The 16,538-nt window shown below is 37.0% G+C and overlaps 2 protein-coding genes across 6 annotated transcripts in view; one reads left to right on the top strand and one right to left on the bottom strand.

Annotated features, from left to right (window-relative positions):
* Positions 1-16,538, bottom strand: part of Sos1 (SOS Ras/Rac guanine nucleotide exchange factor 1) — an 85,042-nt gene that overhangs the window by 11,160 nt on the left and 57,344 nt on the right. For all 4 annotated transcript variants that reach the window (XM_087907320.1, XM_087907322.1, XM_087907321.1 and 1 more), the window contains 9 exons: positions 15,185-15,266; positions 14,145-14,267; positions 13,803-13,906; positions 12,448-12,670; positions 11,140-11,259; positions 7,155-7,317; positions 5,797-5,914; positions 483-655; positions 156-272 (listed from right to left, as the gene is read on the bottom strand). In XM_087907320.1, the coding sequence (XP_087763446.1) occupies positions 156-272; positions 483-655; positions 5,797-5,914; positions 7,155-7,317; positions 11,140-11,259; positions 12,448-12,670; positions 13,803-13,906; positions 14,145-14,267; positions 15,185-15,266 (1,223 nt within the window). The remainder of the gene's footprint in view (positions 1-155; positions 273-482; positions 656-5,796; positions 5,915-7,154; positions 7,318-11,139; positions 11,260-12,447; positions 12,671-13,802; positions 13,907-14,144; positions 14,268-15,184; positions 15,267-16,538) is intronic.
* Arhgef33 (Rho guanine nucleotide exchange factor 33) overlaps positions 1-16,538 on the top strand; it is a 123,042-nt gene that overhangs the window by 98,007 nt on the left and 8,497 nt on the right. The gene's annotated exons all lie outside the window — the stretch shown is intronic.

Below are 16,538 nucleotides of genomic sequence, written 5' to 3'. Positions count from 1 at the left end.
ACTTTTAACCATCACATCCATCCCATCCCTAAATGCTTTCACAGAACACTAACCTACATGACACATGCTATGGACCTACAGTGGTATTGAGGAGACCCCAGATGGAGATGACAACTGTACCAAAGGTGTAAAACCGTGAATATGTTAGTGCTTACAAATCTCGGGAGAGGCTTAGAGTTCCGTGGTTCTATTTCTAGGGATTTGTTGAAAAGATAGTCTGTGAATTCTTTTTCCATGCTATTTCCCATTGGATTCAAGTTTTCAAAGAATCTCTAAAATAAATGCAAAAAATAATTATTAGTATTAAATATTCATAATTAAATTTCAAATTTATAAAAATAACAGGATATATCCAATAAGAAAATTTGAATTATTGACTATAAATTTCATTTTTCCTTTTTCCTCTACAAAATATACTTGGCCTGTCTGAGGCATTGTGTAAAATTGCTCAGAGAAACATATCCTCACATGATTCGACTTACTTTGATATCTGACTCAACCCGTAAACAGTAAGGCTGGTTTTGGTACTGCTGGATCTCCCCTGTTATCTCTGCCACTTTCCTCCTCTTGCTGAAGTTGATGAGCTCTTTCCCATGTCTTTTCAGGACTTCAGGGTTGCCTTCTTCTGTTTTCAAGATATTAGTGAGATAAATTCCTACAAGAGACCATGAAATTACTTCACGGGTAAAGAAGGAAAAAGTTTTTGTTTTGTTTTTTCTCTCATTAACTGTAGGGATTTATGCAGACAGTCGTAATAACCAAAGAACAAAGACCCAGATTTATATGAAAAACAACAAGCTTGGTGAATAGCAACAGAAATATTTCTGTATGAAATTCTTCTGTAAAAGACCTAAACTTTGTAAACATTGAAAGAAAAGGAGATTAAGTTTCAGAAGTAGATATTTTTAAAGAAAGAATAACCACTCTTCCACACTCCTCAAACCACCACTACATGATTTGTAAAAGACTACTTTTTTTTTTAAAGAAACTTAATAATGTTGTTACTGATGATGTATATTATTGCCAAAGGGGGGATCCTTCAACTCAGAAGGCTATATTTTCTGCCTATTCAATTCTTAGTCTCTCTATTTGGAGATGATCATGTTTGAACAGGCTTACTTGTGGAAACATAAAGACATCAAGTCTGTCAAGTGCAGGGTGACATATAATTTGTGCATATTTTAGATTTAGTACACCTGGTGATGTGCCTTGCCTCAAACTTGTTATGCAGCTGGGTATGACTAAACTGGATGACTGAACTTACCCTTCTGGCTTCAACTCCTGAGCACTGGGATTCCAGGCACACATCACTTCACCTGGCTTATGTAGTTCAGGGGATTGAACCCAATTGAGCCACACCGTAGTCCCCCTTCAGCTCTTACCCAGCCCTTTGGTGGCAGGGCATTTTAGTGCCTTTTCTTCCTGGCACAGAAGTTCTAGAGCCAGCTATGCTGCTTTCTACCTGTGCTAGCTCACATAGATTCCTTAGTCTCTCTGCCTCAGTTCTTCATCTTTAAAATTTAGAATAGTCCTGACAGAAAAGAAATGTCCATTAGGAACAGTTGAAGCTGCTGATGTTGGTATCTGAATAACTTCCCTCCCAGATTACATACTGCTGCTCTCAGGAAGGGGTGGGACACAATGTGTGGTTCATTCACTAAATATGAATGCACTGCCTTTCTGTCGTATGTTAATTATTACATTAGGTACTGCAGATAAAAATACAGTGTGTGGGGGGGTGGGTGGGCTAATCTCAGAGAATCCAGAGCTCTGAAGATGGGGCACTATGGTACAGTTTTGCAGGTGCTGTATTAGGAAATGCAATGCTAGCAGGAATGTTTCAGATGCCATGAGAGTGCAGATGAAGTACCTTATCCTGTCTGAAGTTGTTGGGATTAGAAAAAGGATCATTAAATTCACTCTCAAAATTGAGTTAAGAGTATAATGGGTAGAATTAAGAGGGAGATGAGCGGTGTGACACTAGTGTGATAAAACACGACGGCGTCCTCAGAGCTGGTAGGTGTCTGGTGTGGTTAGAGCCAAAGGGTGTATTTATTGTGTGGTGTGAAAGAAGGCTGGAAGGATGTTAGACAGACAAGGTCAGTAGTTCTAATGCTTAGCAGTAAAGGAATACTTCTAAATCATGTCATATTTTTCTTTTATTTTTAAAGTGTGTGTGTGTACATGCATATGCACAAGCATGCCATGGCACAAGTGTGTGGAGCTGGTTCACTTCCATGAGAGTCCCGGGGATTGAACTCAGGTTGTCAGGAGTAGCATCAGGAACCACTGCCAGATTACCAGTCCTAAATACTGCAAGATTTTTGGGTCACATTCTTTAAAAGATGAAATGACTCAAGCCAGTCATTAAAAGTCAGCAAGAATAAGGTAAGACTGACATTAGTGCCTGTTCGGTTGCACACATGATTTACTTGTTTGTTTGTCAGCACCAGGGCCACTATTCAAGGTATGTTCATAAAACAGTTATTATATACTGTAGCATAGGTTCTTATGCTTTGTAACAAACATGCCCTTAAGGCTGAATATGATTGAATATGATTCAATGGCAGCCAAAATCAGTTCTTCAAATTAGTCTCAAATTGAAGTGTTTATAGATAGTAACATCTGGCACTCAGAATTGTGAAATGTCTTTTGTTAAGTTTAAATTTCACTCTGGGTATGGTGGTACAAGGATATTAGGTCATCTTAGATTACACAATGAGTCTCTGTCTTGAAAAAAGAAAAAGGTTAACTCCTATCTAGGAGATGAGTAGAAACATCTTTGCATTATAGGCTTGCCGGCTGCACTGAATGCCAAACAAGAGCAATTTGTAGGCTGTAATACTTTGTGTGGTTGGAGATAGTAAAGGGCACAACAATTTAAGATGTAGACCCTTAAAGAACTTAGCAACTGAGACCAGAGAGATAGCTCAGTGGGTAAATGGTCTTGCTTTTCTATGACAGGACTCATCTGGTTCCCAGCCATGTCAGCTGACTCCCGACCACCTTTAACTACAGTCTCTGAGAATCTGACACCCTCTCTTGGTTGCTGGGAGTGTCTCCCCACACACATGTTGTACGTACGTACGTACGTACGTATACACACACACACACACACACACACACACACACTCCCCAAATGCAGTTTTAAAAGAACTATTGGTTTAGACAAGGGCAGGGCACAGCAGGAAGACCAATTCTGTGCTGAGGTGACTGAAGAAGTGCTACAGAGACTGACTGTATGGGAAAACAGGATGTTCACAGGTGTTACAAACAAACAAAACACTTGGATGAAGCTATAAAAATTTAAGTAGTACTTTGGAAAATCTCAGATAAAATTTGAAAAAATATTTTATGCCTGATTAATGACTAGCCAAAAGAATATAGTTATGGTAGTACTACTGTCCAAACTTTGTTGATCAAAAGCTGCATCTATATAAAATTTAAGTATATGCAACTTTTTAATAATAAGGAACATTTGTATGTGTACAGATGATAGAAACCTCAATATTATATACTAGCAAGCTTAATTCTTTTTATTTTATTGTATGTGTATTTTGCCTGCATGTATGTCTGTGCACCAAGTGCATGCCTAGCACCTATTGGGCCAGAAGAGGGAGTTATGGACAGCTGGACCTCACCATGTGCGTACTAGGAATTGAACCTGGGTCCTCTGGAAGAACAGGCAGTGCACTTAACTGTTAAACAGTCTCTCCAGTCCCATTAACGTTTGATTCTTTAAGAAAGAAACATTTTTGTGTATGTGTGCATGCATTTGAAGATCTAAACATGACTTATGTCTATCAAATAGTGGGCTAAGCGGCCAGATTTTCTGAAATAATATGGTTCTTTCATTCACTCAAAAAACATTTGCTGAATGCATCCATATGTCAGGCCCATGGTTAGGTGCTAAGAATAGACAAGACCAAAACTTTGCTCCTTGGAAAGAGCTAAAAACTAAGCTACTATGCTATAAGCAGAACATTATATTGCAGAGGTATGTGCATCAAAGTATGAACAAATTGCCAGGGGACATAGAGCCCTCAGTCGCCTTTTACTGCTAGGAAGGCAGGAAAAGGTACTGGTCAAAAGTTAAGCTTACCCTTCTTTGTTATTATGTCACTGTGTTCTGTTTTCCCCATCTGTTGACATACTGGAAATAATACATTGAACCACAGTGTAATGACAAAATAGTCATATTAACTTTATGGATAGCATGCAGTCACTAGAAATGATTATGTAAGATTATTTAAAGTATAAAATATGCTTTGGATGAATATGGAAAAAAGTAACATATGACACGCAGTTACATACAATCTACACATCAAAAAAAAACCACAACAAACAAAACCACAAGCAGACCAGGCGTATTGGTGAACACCTTTAATCCTAGCAGTCAGGAGGCAGAGGCAGGCAGATCTCTCTACGCTTGATACCAACCTGGTCTACCGTACAGCCAAGACTACACAGAGAAACTCTGTCTCAAAAAACCAAAAGCCAAACAAAAAACAATCAAGAAAAAACAAGCAAATATAAAATACTTAATTATAAAGCTGCAACAATAAAATATGCACTACAACTTAAAAGTATATAGGAAAAATCATAGATATAGCTATGAAAAAATTTGCCAAACAGTGAAAGTCAAACAAAAGAGAGATCAGTTTCTACAAACCAGAGCATGCACATGGGCAGGGGAGAGGCTGGTTCAAGGGCTGGGATATAGCCCTGGCAGAAAGAGCATTTGCCCGTGTATAAGCTCTATGTTCCTAACACTGAAGCGGGGTGAAAAGGTATGTGTGTTGGGGGGGCAACATGAAAAAAATATTGAAAGTATATAATGTAGGGAATAAGTAACTGGAAGAAAATGGAACCTACAAGCAGGCAACAGACTGAAGTACCAGTCTTGAGTCTCTACCCAAGAGAAGCAAAAGATTCAGATGGGAGACTTAGTCTTGAAAGGAAGAAGGTCATTCATCCTCCTGTGCAAAGGAGGGAGATAAGGGGCTGGTAAAATTAAAGTCCCAATGTGCTGAAGTTACTATTTCAAAGGCCTATACAGTGAATTTTTTAGATATGTGTTTTATTAAGTGATTAAATAAAAATATGGATATATGGTCACACTTCTACTTTATCAAAATTACACTACAAGGCAAGTCATGGTGGTGCACATCTATTATCCCAACCACCAGGAATGCAGAGACAGGAGGATTGTAACAGTTATAAAAAATAATGAAAAGATTCCAAGAATACAAATGCATGAGTGACATAACACCTGCTGGCTGTCAGAGATGAGGCTAAACAGTGAAGCATGTACAAGCTGAGTCCTCATCTGAAATGAGAGTCAGAGGCTTTGGACTTGCTCTGCATGTGGAGTTTATGGATATCCTGGGTGTGGTTCCAGGGCTAAAGAGAAAATTCATTTATAGACCATACACTCCTTACATCTATGGCCTAAATGTTGGATGTAACAGTTTTTAGATAGGGTCTCGCTGTGTAGTGCAGGGTGGACTCACATTCATTGTGTGCTACCAAACCTGTTACCTTACAGTGTCTGTGGTGACTCCTGAAACAAGGTTAGATATGGGATTTCCCACTTTTGGTATCACCTCAAGAAATTTTAATTTTTTTGAACATTGTAGATTTTTATATTAGAATGCTCAGCCTATACTAGATCTGATATTTTAAAAGTCCTAACATAAAAATTCTGAAGGGATTCATGTTCTACTTTCTATACTCATTTAATAAAATGTCTTGTTTTATCCAGAATCACAATAAAAATTACGAAGAAATACTTACCAAAGAAAGGCACACATGGTGGATTAATAGACCTGAGTTTTGCCAAATATTTCTTATAGTGATCTTCACTCAACTCATGAGCTTCTTCTAAAATTTTCTTTTGTCTACTTGGTATTTGCTATAATAAAAAAAAAATTAGGAAGCCTCAGTTGTACAAGGGATTGCAAATCTTGCCAAAACAATACCCATCTAACCATTACGACCCATTCATATAAGTTTGACTCGAAGAATGCTAGTAATGCTTTTTAATTTCTAATTTATATTTGGAGACAAGCTCTCGCTGTGTATTCTTGGCCAGGTTGGAACTCACTATGTAGGTTATGCTGGCCTCAAACTCATGGAGATCCACTTACCTCTCCTTTCCAAGTGGAATTAAAGGCATGAGTGACCACACCTGGTTAATGCTGTTTTTCTTTTTTCTTTCTTCTTTTAAAGTCTTTTTTTTATTACACTTTAATACAAACTTAGAAATGTGCATGATATAACGTATCTTGCCACCCCTCATATAATTCATGTGAATGTTAATTGAGTTTGACAAACTGTTGAATGTAGGTCTGCAGACAGACACTTGGTGTACAAGTCTGGTGATCTGATTTTGACCCCAGAATGCCATTGAGATGGTAGGAGGGAATCTACTCCACAAAATCATTTTGACCTCACATGTGCCTATGGTAGATGAGTGTGCACACACACAAAATTAAGAAAATAAAATGATGAATGTTTTGTTTCTAACAAGTTGGAACCTATGAATGAATAAGTACACTTAATTTAAAAAGAGAAACCATTCATTATGAAATTTAGGTAAGTCCATTTTAAATCTATTATTAAAAAAAATGACACATTTAAATATTAAGTACCGTAATTGTTAAAATTCTGATTTTTCATTTTATTATATTAATTATATACAATGGCAGACTTAATTATGATATTTTCATACATGTCTGCAATGCACTTTGATTGCATTCACCCCAGATCCCTTTCTGGATAGTTCCCCCACATGGAACCCTTCTTTCCCAACCCGTCTTCCCTTCTGCTGTCAGCCCTCACCCCCCAGTGATCCACTGAGTTAATTAGGGTAGCTTTACAGGAACACGGGTGAAAGGTTACTTATGGAACACATGTCCTTACCACTGAAAAAGAATTTCTTGCTCTCTCAGCAACCACTAACTACAGTTATATCCTGTGGAAGAGATGGGGCCGTATACTCCACTCCCCAGCTTCTACGTCATGCTGATGGCCCAGTTTGGTACAGTCTTATGCTAATAATCATAGCTGCTGAGGGTATAATGGCCGTGCCATGCAAATTCTTGTTACAACAAGCAGTGGAAGATCATTTGAAAACACATGCACAAACCTACCTCAAATGTATGGTCTAGTCTGTAAACAGGGGATGAGTTCATAGCACTGACAACTTCAAGAACACCGTTGAAGTTGTTCAGTTCTTGAAAGACTTGTAGAATCTCAATTATCCGGCTCACCACAGCTACTCTCTCTTCTAAGTTCTCTGTTTCTACAATGCATCTAGGAATTGAAAAGAGTTAAAAATTTGAATTTTCTCAAAAAGCTATGATTCAAAAAGTTTTAATGAAAACAGTAATCTAGAGAGTGTGTCTGTGACCACAGAAAAGACATTTACAGCGGTGCACTGGGCTGACGGAGAATGCAGAGAAAGGCAGGCGTGTACTGCTGGAGCATGTACCCTTTCTGACATCTAAACTACTACAGTCGGACACCCATCCCCAATATATTTAGCACATCCTCTATCATCAGTATTAGAATAAGCTAAGATCCTACTGAATGGTTGTCAGTTAGGTGTGCTCTAGGCATGTTTATTTTAGAACTGTTGCTTCCTCTGTGTGAATGTATACACAGTCATATTTCAGTGATTCATTTCTGTGTTTGCCTGAACAAAGTTTTTTTTATGTAGTTCAAGATGGCCTGGAACTGGTATGGTAATATTTCTGCCTCAGTCAAGTGTACATCATCATATCCAGCTTAATTTTGTTTTCTGATATATAGAAATAATTGGCACTGTTTGTAGAAATAGCTCTTAAATATTGGTATATTGCAGAGTCAGTTGAAATATTTTACTAAAATAAAAAAAAAATAATGTCAAGAGAGGTACCACAATGGTATGGTATATACCATGCATTAGACTCTGGATTCAGTTCCCCAGAATAAGAAGCAAACAAAACAAACTACTTAGAAACAATTAAAGAAAAAATACTTCATTTTTCACATACTGAGAATCTATATATTAGTTTATTATACAGAATGATATAAAATATGTGATATCATTATTTTCCCATCAAATACTGTTAAGTACGGTTGATCAGCAACTGCAAACCCTAGCACTTGGAAGGCTAAGGCAGGAGTGCCAGCACATCAGCCTGTAGCACACAGTGAGTTCCAGGATTGCCTGGTCTCAAACAAACCACACACTCATAAAAGATTGTTTAGTCAACATTTACTCTGTCTTTGTTTGAGAGAACTTACTTATTAATTGTCAGTAAAGAAAAAAAAATAAATCTAGTTTCTAGTGATATTAATAGTTTGTAATCTAAGAAAAATTAAGTGTAAAACTAAATAATATCATTAAATTTCTAAAACGTAAAGCCACAGATTATACTGTTTCTTGATGAGGCTAACATAATACCAAGAATAAAATCACTATACTTGAAACCATCAAAATAACAGCTTATTATCAAATTAAACATAACATGTTTATATATGAAGAAATTCTATACAAATATATTCCGGTTAATTTATCAGATGAATAATTTAAAACATGTACTACAAGTATGACTTTTATCTTTAACTATTACTGAGTACAAGTTATGATCAGCTGCAATGCTTTTCATCCCACATCAACCGAACTTGGAGCTCAGAAGCACTGAAGTTGATAAACAAGAATCTGTCACACTACAAAGGAAGGGAATGGTTTTCCCTTAAACAGGCCGTTGAAAAGGTCTAAGGACATTATTAGTTACAGTTCTCTTTCCCAGTAAGACACATTACAGTTACTATGGTAAGAAAGAGCTTCTGTAAATTAAAATATATCAACTTAAAATGAAACCAGGGAGCACCATTTTGGGAGAAAATTCTACTTTTTCCTCTTGGAGGCATATTGTCTCTGACAACATAAACAAACTCTCATGTGACTTCACTGCGTCAGGCCTTCCTCCAGTGTTTCATATGCTGCCTGCTGCTTGTTCTTACAATCCCAGTACAATCTGTGGGAATCACATCTTCACAAAATACATAATAGTCAATGTACAGAGTTAAAGTTTCCAGACCCCATTTATAAAAAATGCATCCATTTCTTGGTTCTATCCTAATATTCCAGTTAAACTATTAAAACAAACCACACCCACCCATCCTAACTCACAGTTCTCACAAGTCTCCTAAGATGGGCCTAAGAACAGGCTACAAATGAGATATTGTCTGTTTAGGAAAATCTATAAAATAATATGTAAAGAAGAGAGAATGGGCTAATTCAACTAAAATTGTTCCTCTTCCCCTTCCTTCCTCTGAAGAATCCGGATCCAGATGTTGTAGTTAAGACCACCTAATTACTGCTTTGGATTTTCAGGACAAGGGGGTGGGTAGCTGGATGGGTTCCTATCCTGAGGAGCAGGATTTTATTATCTGAGTGCAGTTTAGTATTTATTTACTTTATAGTATATATTTAATAATAGTTCAGCTTTGAAGACTCCCTCCTTTTGCCAACTTATGAGCTGAAACTGTAGGGTAATTAGAACTCTGAGAAAATAGTTTTGTCTGGCTCCCAATGTAGTGGTTCCATGACAAGAGGCGGGTTAAGAGAACCAGAGGCCACAGTACCTAACCCTCTCCTCTCCAGAACACAGGCACACAGACAGCTCCTAATCTCTTGCCATTCTTACAACAGAGAGTGGAGAGTTTAAACCTAAAGGTGTGTTCAGGAACAGTGGAAGTTGTCTTGAAAGGCACCTGGGAAGAAATTTGGAGAAACAAAGAAGAGATATAGCCTCAAATGTGCATTATCTAATTTTCTCAAGAGAACCAGGAAGGTAGTTGGAGAGGGAACCTCCTGGGGTTAGAACAAGTATCAGTTGATTAAGGATCTTAGAAACTTTATCTTCCAAGAAGCTAGCATTTCATTGGCTTATTCTGCATAGCAATTTGTGCTACCAGGAAACTCTTCACAACAAAAGAGTGAACATGGAAATTAGTAGTTCAACATTTAACAGCTTGGGGTGTGCATTCTAGGAGGGACTGGATGTGAGCCATACCAGAGCCCATCTTCCCAAAGTGACTATGGGCTCCCCCAGACCTAACCTGCTTAGTTTACTTCACATTAAGTAGCAAAGAGAAAGCTGTAGAAGTCAGAGGGCAGTACTGAAAGTTGTTATATCCATTATGAAGCATATAAAGAAATAGAAAGTATTACCTAAACACTGGACTAAAAGCAGGGGACAGACACTGCCTATGAGTGACCAGATGGCAAATTAACAGAAAGATTTCAAAGTTACTATCAAAGAATATGTTCATTGAACTAAAAAGGACAGCCGTGAAGATAAGGAAGTTATAATGACAACATGTATCTAGAAAGAGTATCATGAAAGCAGTAAAAATTATTAAAAGAACAAGTTAGAATCTTGGAAATGAAAACCAGGAGAGCTCAATAGTAGATATGACCGGACAATAAAAATTAGCTAATCTGAAGATACAGCTATTGTTCAAAACTAAAGAAAAAATATTTAAATAACAACAATAAACCCTGCACCTGTGTTGCTAGTTATACAAGAACACTAAAAGTTCTCTTCAGGCTGAAAACAAGTGAGCCCAGATGGTCATTTGAATCTACATAAAGAACACCAGTAAAGGTAATTATATAATAATAATAAAACACTAAATGACTAATTTTTCCTTCATTTTTTCCCCCATTTTACCTGGTTTAAAAAGCAACTGACTTAATGTGTATGAATGTACTTTTGGGTCTACAGTGCATGTAATACCCTGCCACCAGCAGAACAAAAAAGAGGATGAAAAAAGTCATTTAAGGTTAAGATGGTGACAGCAGATGGGGAAGTAATAATTCTAAGGATGCATTGCTGGGTTCGCACCATTAACTAGGTGTACCCAAACTACAGAAAGGAGAGGAGCTAGAGACACAGGTAGGAGGGCATCAACCTGCTGGAATGAAGCTGCAACCCACTCTGCTCCAGGTGACCGTTAGAAACTAAGATGCACATCAGCAAACTACTCAGTGCATAAGAAAGGGAATGAAAGTACAACAGACATGTAACATACAGAAGCAAAATAGCCATGGCTGCAAACAAAAAGGCCAACAACACTTACTTTTCAAACCACAGAGTGAGGTTAGTAGTGTGCCGTATCATTTTCAAGAGGTTGGGAGAATTGATTTCTTTATCTTCTTTCGTCCACACACTTCCAACTAGTTCCGATGGCTGCACAGCTCTAAAATCACCAACATAAGTGCCACATCACATTTTACATAAGGAGAAACTAAACTATTTTATAAGTGTTCCTCTTTCACTAACAGAAAATTGGTGAAAACAAGATAAATATTTACAATTTTTCCTTTTATGTTTTTAGATTTAAAATATTTTGGTAGATACTCTTGCATAATGCATTTATTGCTTGCTCATTTCTTTATTTTTAAAGACAGCGTCTTCGTATGTGGCCTTGCCTAGCTTCTTGCTATTTAGCCCAGCTGGCCTGGAATACATGGCAGTCCTCTGCCTCAGCCTCCCGAGTGCTGGATTACAACATATATCATCCTGGTGGTTCTCTGTATTTACTGCATACTTTTGTGTAATGTCTTTCCTAGCATTTATAAATATTATTTACTTAAAAGGCAGTATTTAAATAGTATCTAATAAGTAACCAATGAGGGTACAGTAAGTACTAAAATTCATTTTTGGTTTATTTTGATGGTGTTTGTTTTTGCTTTTAAAGTAGGTAGAAAAGAAAAACTATTCTGCAAAATACTCTCTGAAAATTAAATTTAAAAAATCTAATTAACATTTGGAGACCACGATAAACTTAGGTAGAAAAAAATTATAAATTGAGCTCCTTTTCTCAATTAATGGTTAATATTTTTGAGATTTTAGGTAGAATTTAAAACCAGAATAATATTTTTCAGATGGTTTCACCAGTGAACAATATTAAACTATAAAGGGCTGTAACTGGACATGACAGAACTGTAAACAGTAGTAGCTATATGTGGTACTATAGTGACTACAGCAGTAGTTCCTATGTCCCTGCGTTGTGTTCGGCCTTGGGCATACACTGGAAACCTCACAGTCCTACAAGTTAGTACAGTCTTTGGCCTCAATTTCCTTGCAGGAAACAAGCAGAAAATCAGTTACACAAGGAAACTAAAGCCAGCAATCGGTACTGCCAGGATCTGAACTGAGCTCACCAAGCAGGGGAAATTGTAGAACGTGCACAGAGTTAGGTAGATCAAGGGCGATCAAGGGAGCAAAAGGACCAGAACTGTCTGTTATGAACTGTCTGTTATGTCTTAGATATCACCTACTCTCACATTTTCATCTCAAGACAACCCTAACAGGCAGAAAATGTATTGCATTTTAAAAATGAACTTTTGAAATAACTTCTCAGCTTGAATGTTGAACAACATACCGGTATAGATCTGATTCAAGTAAAGTGAGTTGTCGAGCAATTTCTATTGGGTGTAAGGTGAGCAAGTCAAAAGTCTCTATGTGCCCGGGTCTGCTTATGTGCCACTCAACTGTGGGAGGCGAGCTCTGAAATGTAATGTTAGGACCTGGGCCATTGTCTCTCGCAATTTTTTTCCTTTGGATTATCTTAGTGATGGATTCGACCCATTTTTTCATTGCTTTACCTGAAATACATTTTAACAGACATTTAAATACTCTTTAATACTTTATTTTTAAAAAACGTTTAAAGTTAACACAAGTGATACATGAATAAATCATTGCTATAAAGTTCAAATGAGCAAAGTAAACACTAAAGAGTTCCCCACCCCCAACTTGCTCTTATCCTTTTCTGACAGGTAATCATTGTCAATAGTTTGGCATGTATCTAAACCTTTCCTAAATGAATGAAAAAGGTAATTTGATTTTTCACCTCCAACATTTTGAACCTTAGTTCAAAATACTATTTTTATAATTCTTCCATCCAACGTATATTCCATACAAACTAAAAGATTGATGAAAGTAGATTCACATATCTAATTAATACTGTATTTTATAGCCCAGTTATGAGGACTGATTGATCATATTCTCCTGGTTGATATGGCTGTCTTTTGTACTGTACAGGAAAGTAATCTATTTAACCTTTTATTTTCTGATTTTCACTGAGACTGAACACTGGATAATAAAGTCAGGTTTGTCTAGGGTACCTTTAAAGTCACAGCATTTTTAAAGTAAAGGAAACTGAGATACAATTAACCCTAGTTTCTCACGAGTAAACTAAAGTCTAAAGAATTGAAATTATGTATGTGGCTAGTGATTAATGCTAAAAAAGGTAATCTGTCAGTATGATACGTGGTATTTATTATCTCTCCAATCTGCTCTGTTTACCTAACCACGCACCTTTATCATGTGCTACAGTGAATTCCTACATGTACCTGTAGGCAGCACATGGTTCAATTAAGTGATCTAACTTGAACTGAGACCCAAGAGAACCAGTTCTGAAACCAGATGAAAGGATGCTGAGTCAGCAGGATGACTATCGACCCGTTTACAAGATTCAGTACTAGGTTCTATTATTGTTATTTTGTTTTTTGAGACAGGGTCACACTCCAATAGCCCTGGCTGTCCTGGAAATCACAGAGATCCACCTGCTTCTGCCTCCTGAGCGCTGAGATTAAATGTGTGCACTACCACACCTACCCCAAATGATGCTTTATGAGAAAGTTTAACATTTTCAAATGAGCTACAATGGTATCATTTGAGAATAATCATATTGGTAATTTTATCAAATAGACAAATCGGAAATTAAGAAAAACATACCTCTCACTGTTCCAATAAATTCCTCCATTCTTCGTAAAAGGTCTGCATCTCTTTCAAAGTCATAAAAGTGATGTTCCACCCAATGCCGACACACATTTAACACTCTGTGGCATTAACACAACTGGATTACATGGGATCTCACATTGAGTGCACACATGAAATGAGTAGCTCTTACCAAGTAAACAATCTAGTAAGGCTTGTAATAACACAGATAAGATTCTTAATTAATCCACCTAGTTTGCTTCCTTTTGCCTTGCTTGCAAACAGTTTTAAACATTTTCACTTTGAAACACACATTTGAGACGCTGTCGTTTTTACTGTAGCCACACCTTCACTACTTACCGCAACTGTACAGGCTGAATATATTCCTTTCTAAACCTTTTCAGCTCTGCACTCAGGGGCTGATCTCCATTCTCTATGGCTATGCGATCAGCTTCTGTTGGCTCAGGCTCTGGAATTTCAAATCTAACATGAAACAGGAAAAAAAATTAATGAAAATATTATATCAAATCCAGATTCACAAACTTATTTATACAATCACTATAAATACTATAGAAAATACTATAAAAATTAGTACAGATACACAGATCAGTGAAAATTCACAAGACTTTTATAATGTAAAAGCTAACTCAAATATTTTTTTAAAAGAAACTGATATTGCCAGCAGAGCTAAAGCTAAGTAGAAGCAAAATAAAACACACATAAAATCTTAAGCAAATGGGACTAATGTTCATTTTTAGTCTGCAGATTAATCAGTAGCAATAATTTTAAGAGTAACTAATGCTGGAAACTTGATTGCTCTTTGGGTAGATGAGAAACGTTTTCCTTGATAAAAGCATTTGCTCACAGACAAGATTCATTTTATTCAATATGTAGTATATTTGAAAATCTGTTTAGAACTTGTGAAGAATTAAAATCTGAATTCTAGTGTCTCGTTACTTTACAGACATGATTTCATGTAGTTCAGGATAGCCTTAAACTCACTAGGTGTAGTCAGAGATGACCCTGAACTCCTGATCCTACTGCCTCTACCTCCCAGATTCTTGGATTATAGGCATATGTTCAGCCTAGAGTCTAAATCATACATATTTACATAGTCTTTTAACTTGATTAATTCAGGCTGGAAATACTGCTTAAATCGAATCAAAGGCCCATGGTTCCATCCCCAGTGTGGCCTAAACCCCGAAAAGCTGGAGTTTTAAATATTGAGTCAAGGAAAAAATGAGAAATTTATTTAAATGATCAAAGTTGGCATGTTTTTGTAAAGCCAGTAGTTTTATCTTAAAAGTTCGCTTACAATTAAGCTTATTGACACATTTATGGGAAACATGTATTTTAGTCCTTTCAAAATCAAAGAATTTAAACATTTAAATTCGACAGACCTTTCTATTATAAGACTCAGTAGTTCTTGAGGTTTGCAAAAGGATCTGTATGTTGTAAGAAATGTCCGAACAAAATTGGGATCTAAGAAGAAAAGAGAAAAGTATTAGAGTCTCAGATAAATAATGATTGAAACCATTGTTTTCAGTTTCAAAAGAGACCAACAATTCAGTCTTTAAAGTTCCCAAATATTTTACCCATATAGATGACTTTGGACTTTATAATGTATTCCTAGCTTCAGTGCTTCCTAAAGCAATGACTGTAGAAAAACAAAAATGAAACAAACAAAAAAAAAATCGCTGATTGTAAAATATAATCAACTGATTTTTTGTCCTGTCTCAAGCTTATCACTGGCAAAGGAATGTGCGATGGGAAGAAGCAAGGACAGGAATTTGAGCCAGGTTCCTGTTTGCTACCAGGATCTCAGAGCATCACCTGTTGGTTCATCTACCTTGTAGAGAGGGCAGGAGCAATAACCTATCCAGTCCCTACTATCAGTTTAATTAAGTATGATGTTTTCTAACTTCCTATAGATGACATTAAAAGAGCAAAGAACTAGAAACCGAATCTTACAGAGTAGTAGGGTAAGTTAAATAGTTTTAAAATGGTCTCAATTGCCAGGGGCCTTATTTGTAACTGCTTAAAAAGTTTCAAACCCCTCTAAGCTATTAAAAAGACCATGAGATAACTCAGCAGGTAAAAGTCCTTTGTCATACAAGCTTGATGACTTAGGTCCAGGGTCATCACATCCCAAAAGTTGTCCTCTCTCGAGACACACACGCACACACACTGCTTGTTTGTGCCACACTCATGAACACGTGTGAACACAGAGATAATAAAAAGTAGTTCTAAAAACCTCTTGTTTTTATCTCTTCCTCTCATTTGAAGCAGTTACAATGAAAGTTCAGTCATAAGAGCAGGAGGCCTCTAAAGAAGGGGTGTTAGATTGGAGACCTATTTAGGCTTGCCTCTCTCAATCTTTCCTTGACAGTATTCCCCCAGGCTAGAACAGGCAGCAGGATTAAGCACAAAAGATGCAGGCCATTATCTTGTGCATAGAGAAGGGAAAGTCCCTTTCTCAACACTAACTCCCTGGGTGTGATGGCATGGACCTTTAATCTCAGGCAGAGGCAGGCAGACCTCTGGGAGTTCGAGGTCAGCCAGAGATACATAGTAAGACAGTCTCTGACAACCCACTCACTTCTACAGCTCACACCACACGTAGTCCCAAATCTTTAAACCTAAGGGAGAACAGTAGTTAACTTGAGTCTATTGTAGAAAATTGTGATGGTAAATTCACTGATGGCAGTAAATACCTATACATTATCGATGAAAGTTTTATAAGACTTATTAGGA

This window comes from Myodes glareolus, chromosome 6 (assembly GCF_982192425.1).
Source record: "Myodes glareolus chromosome 6, mMyoGla1.1, whole genome shotgun sequence".
Taxonomy (NCBI): Eukaryota; Metazoa; Chordata; class Mammalia; order Rodentia; family Cricetidae; genus Myodes; species Myodes glareolus.
This window is presented reverse-complemented; position numbering and strand designations above follow the sequence as displayed.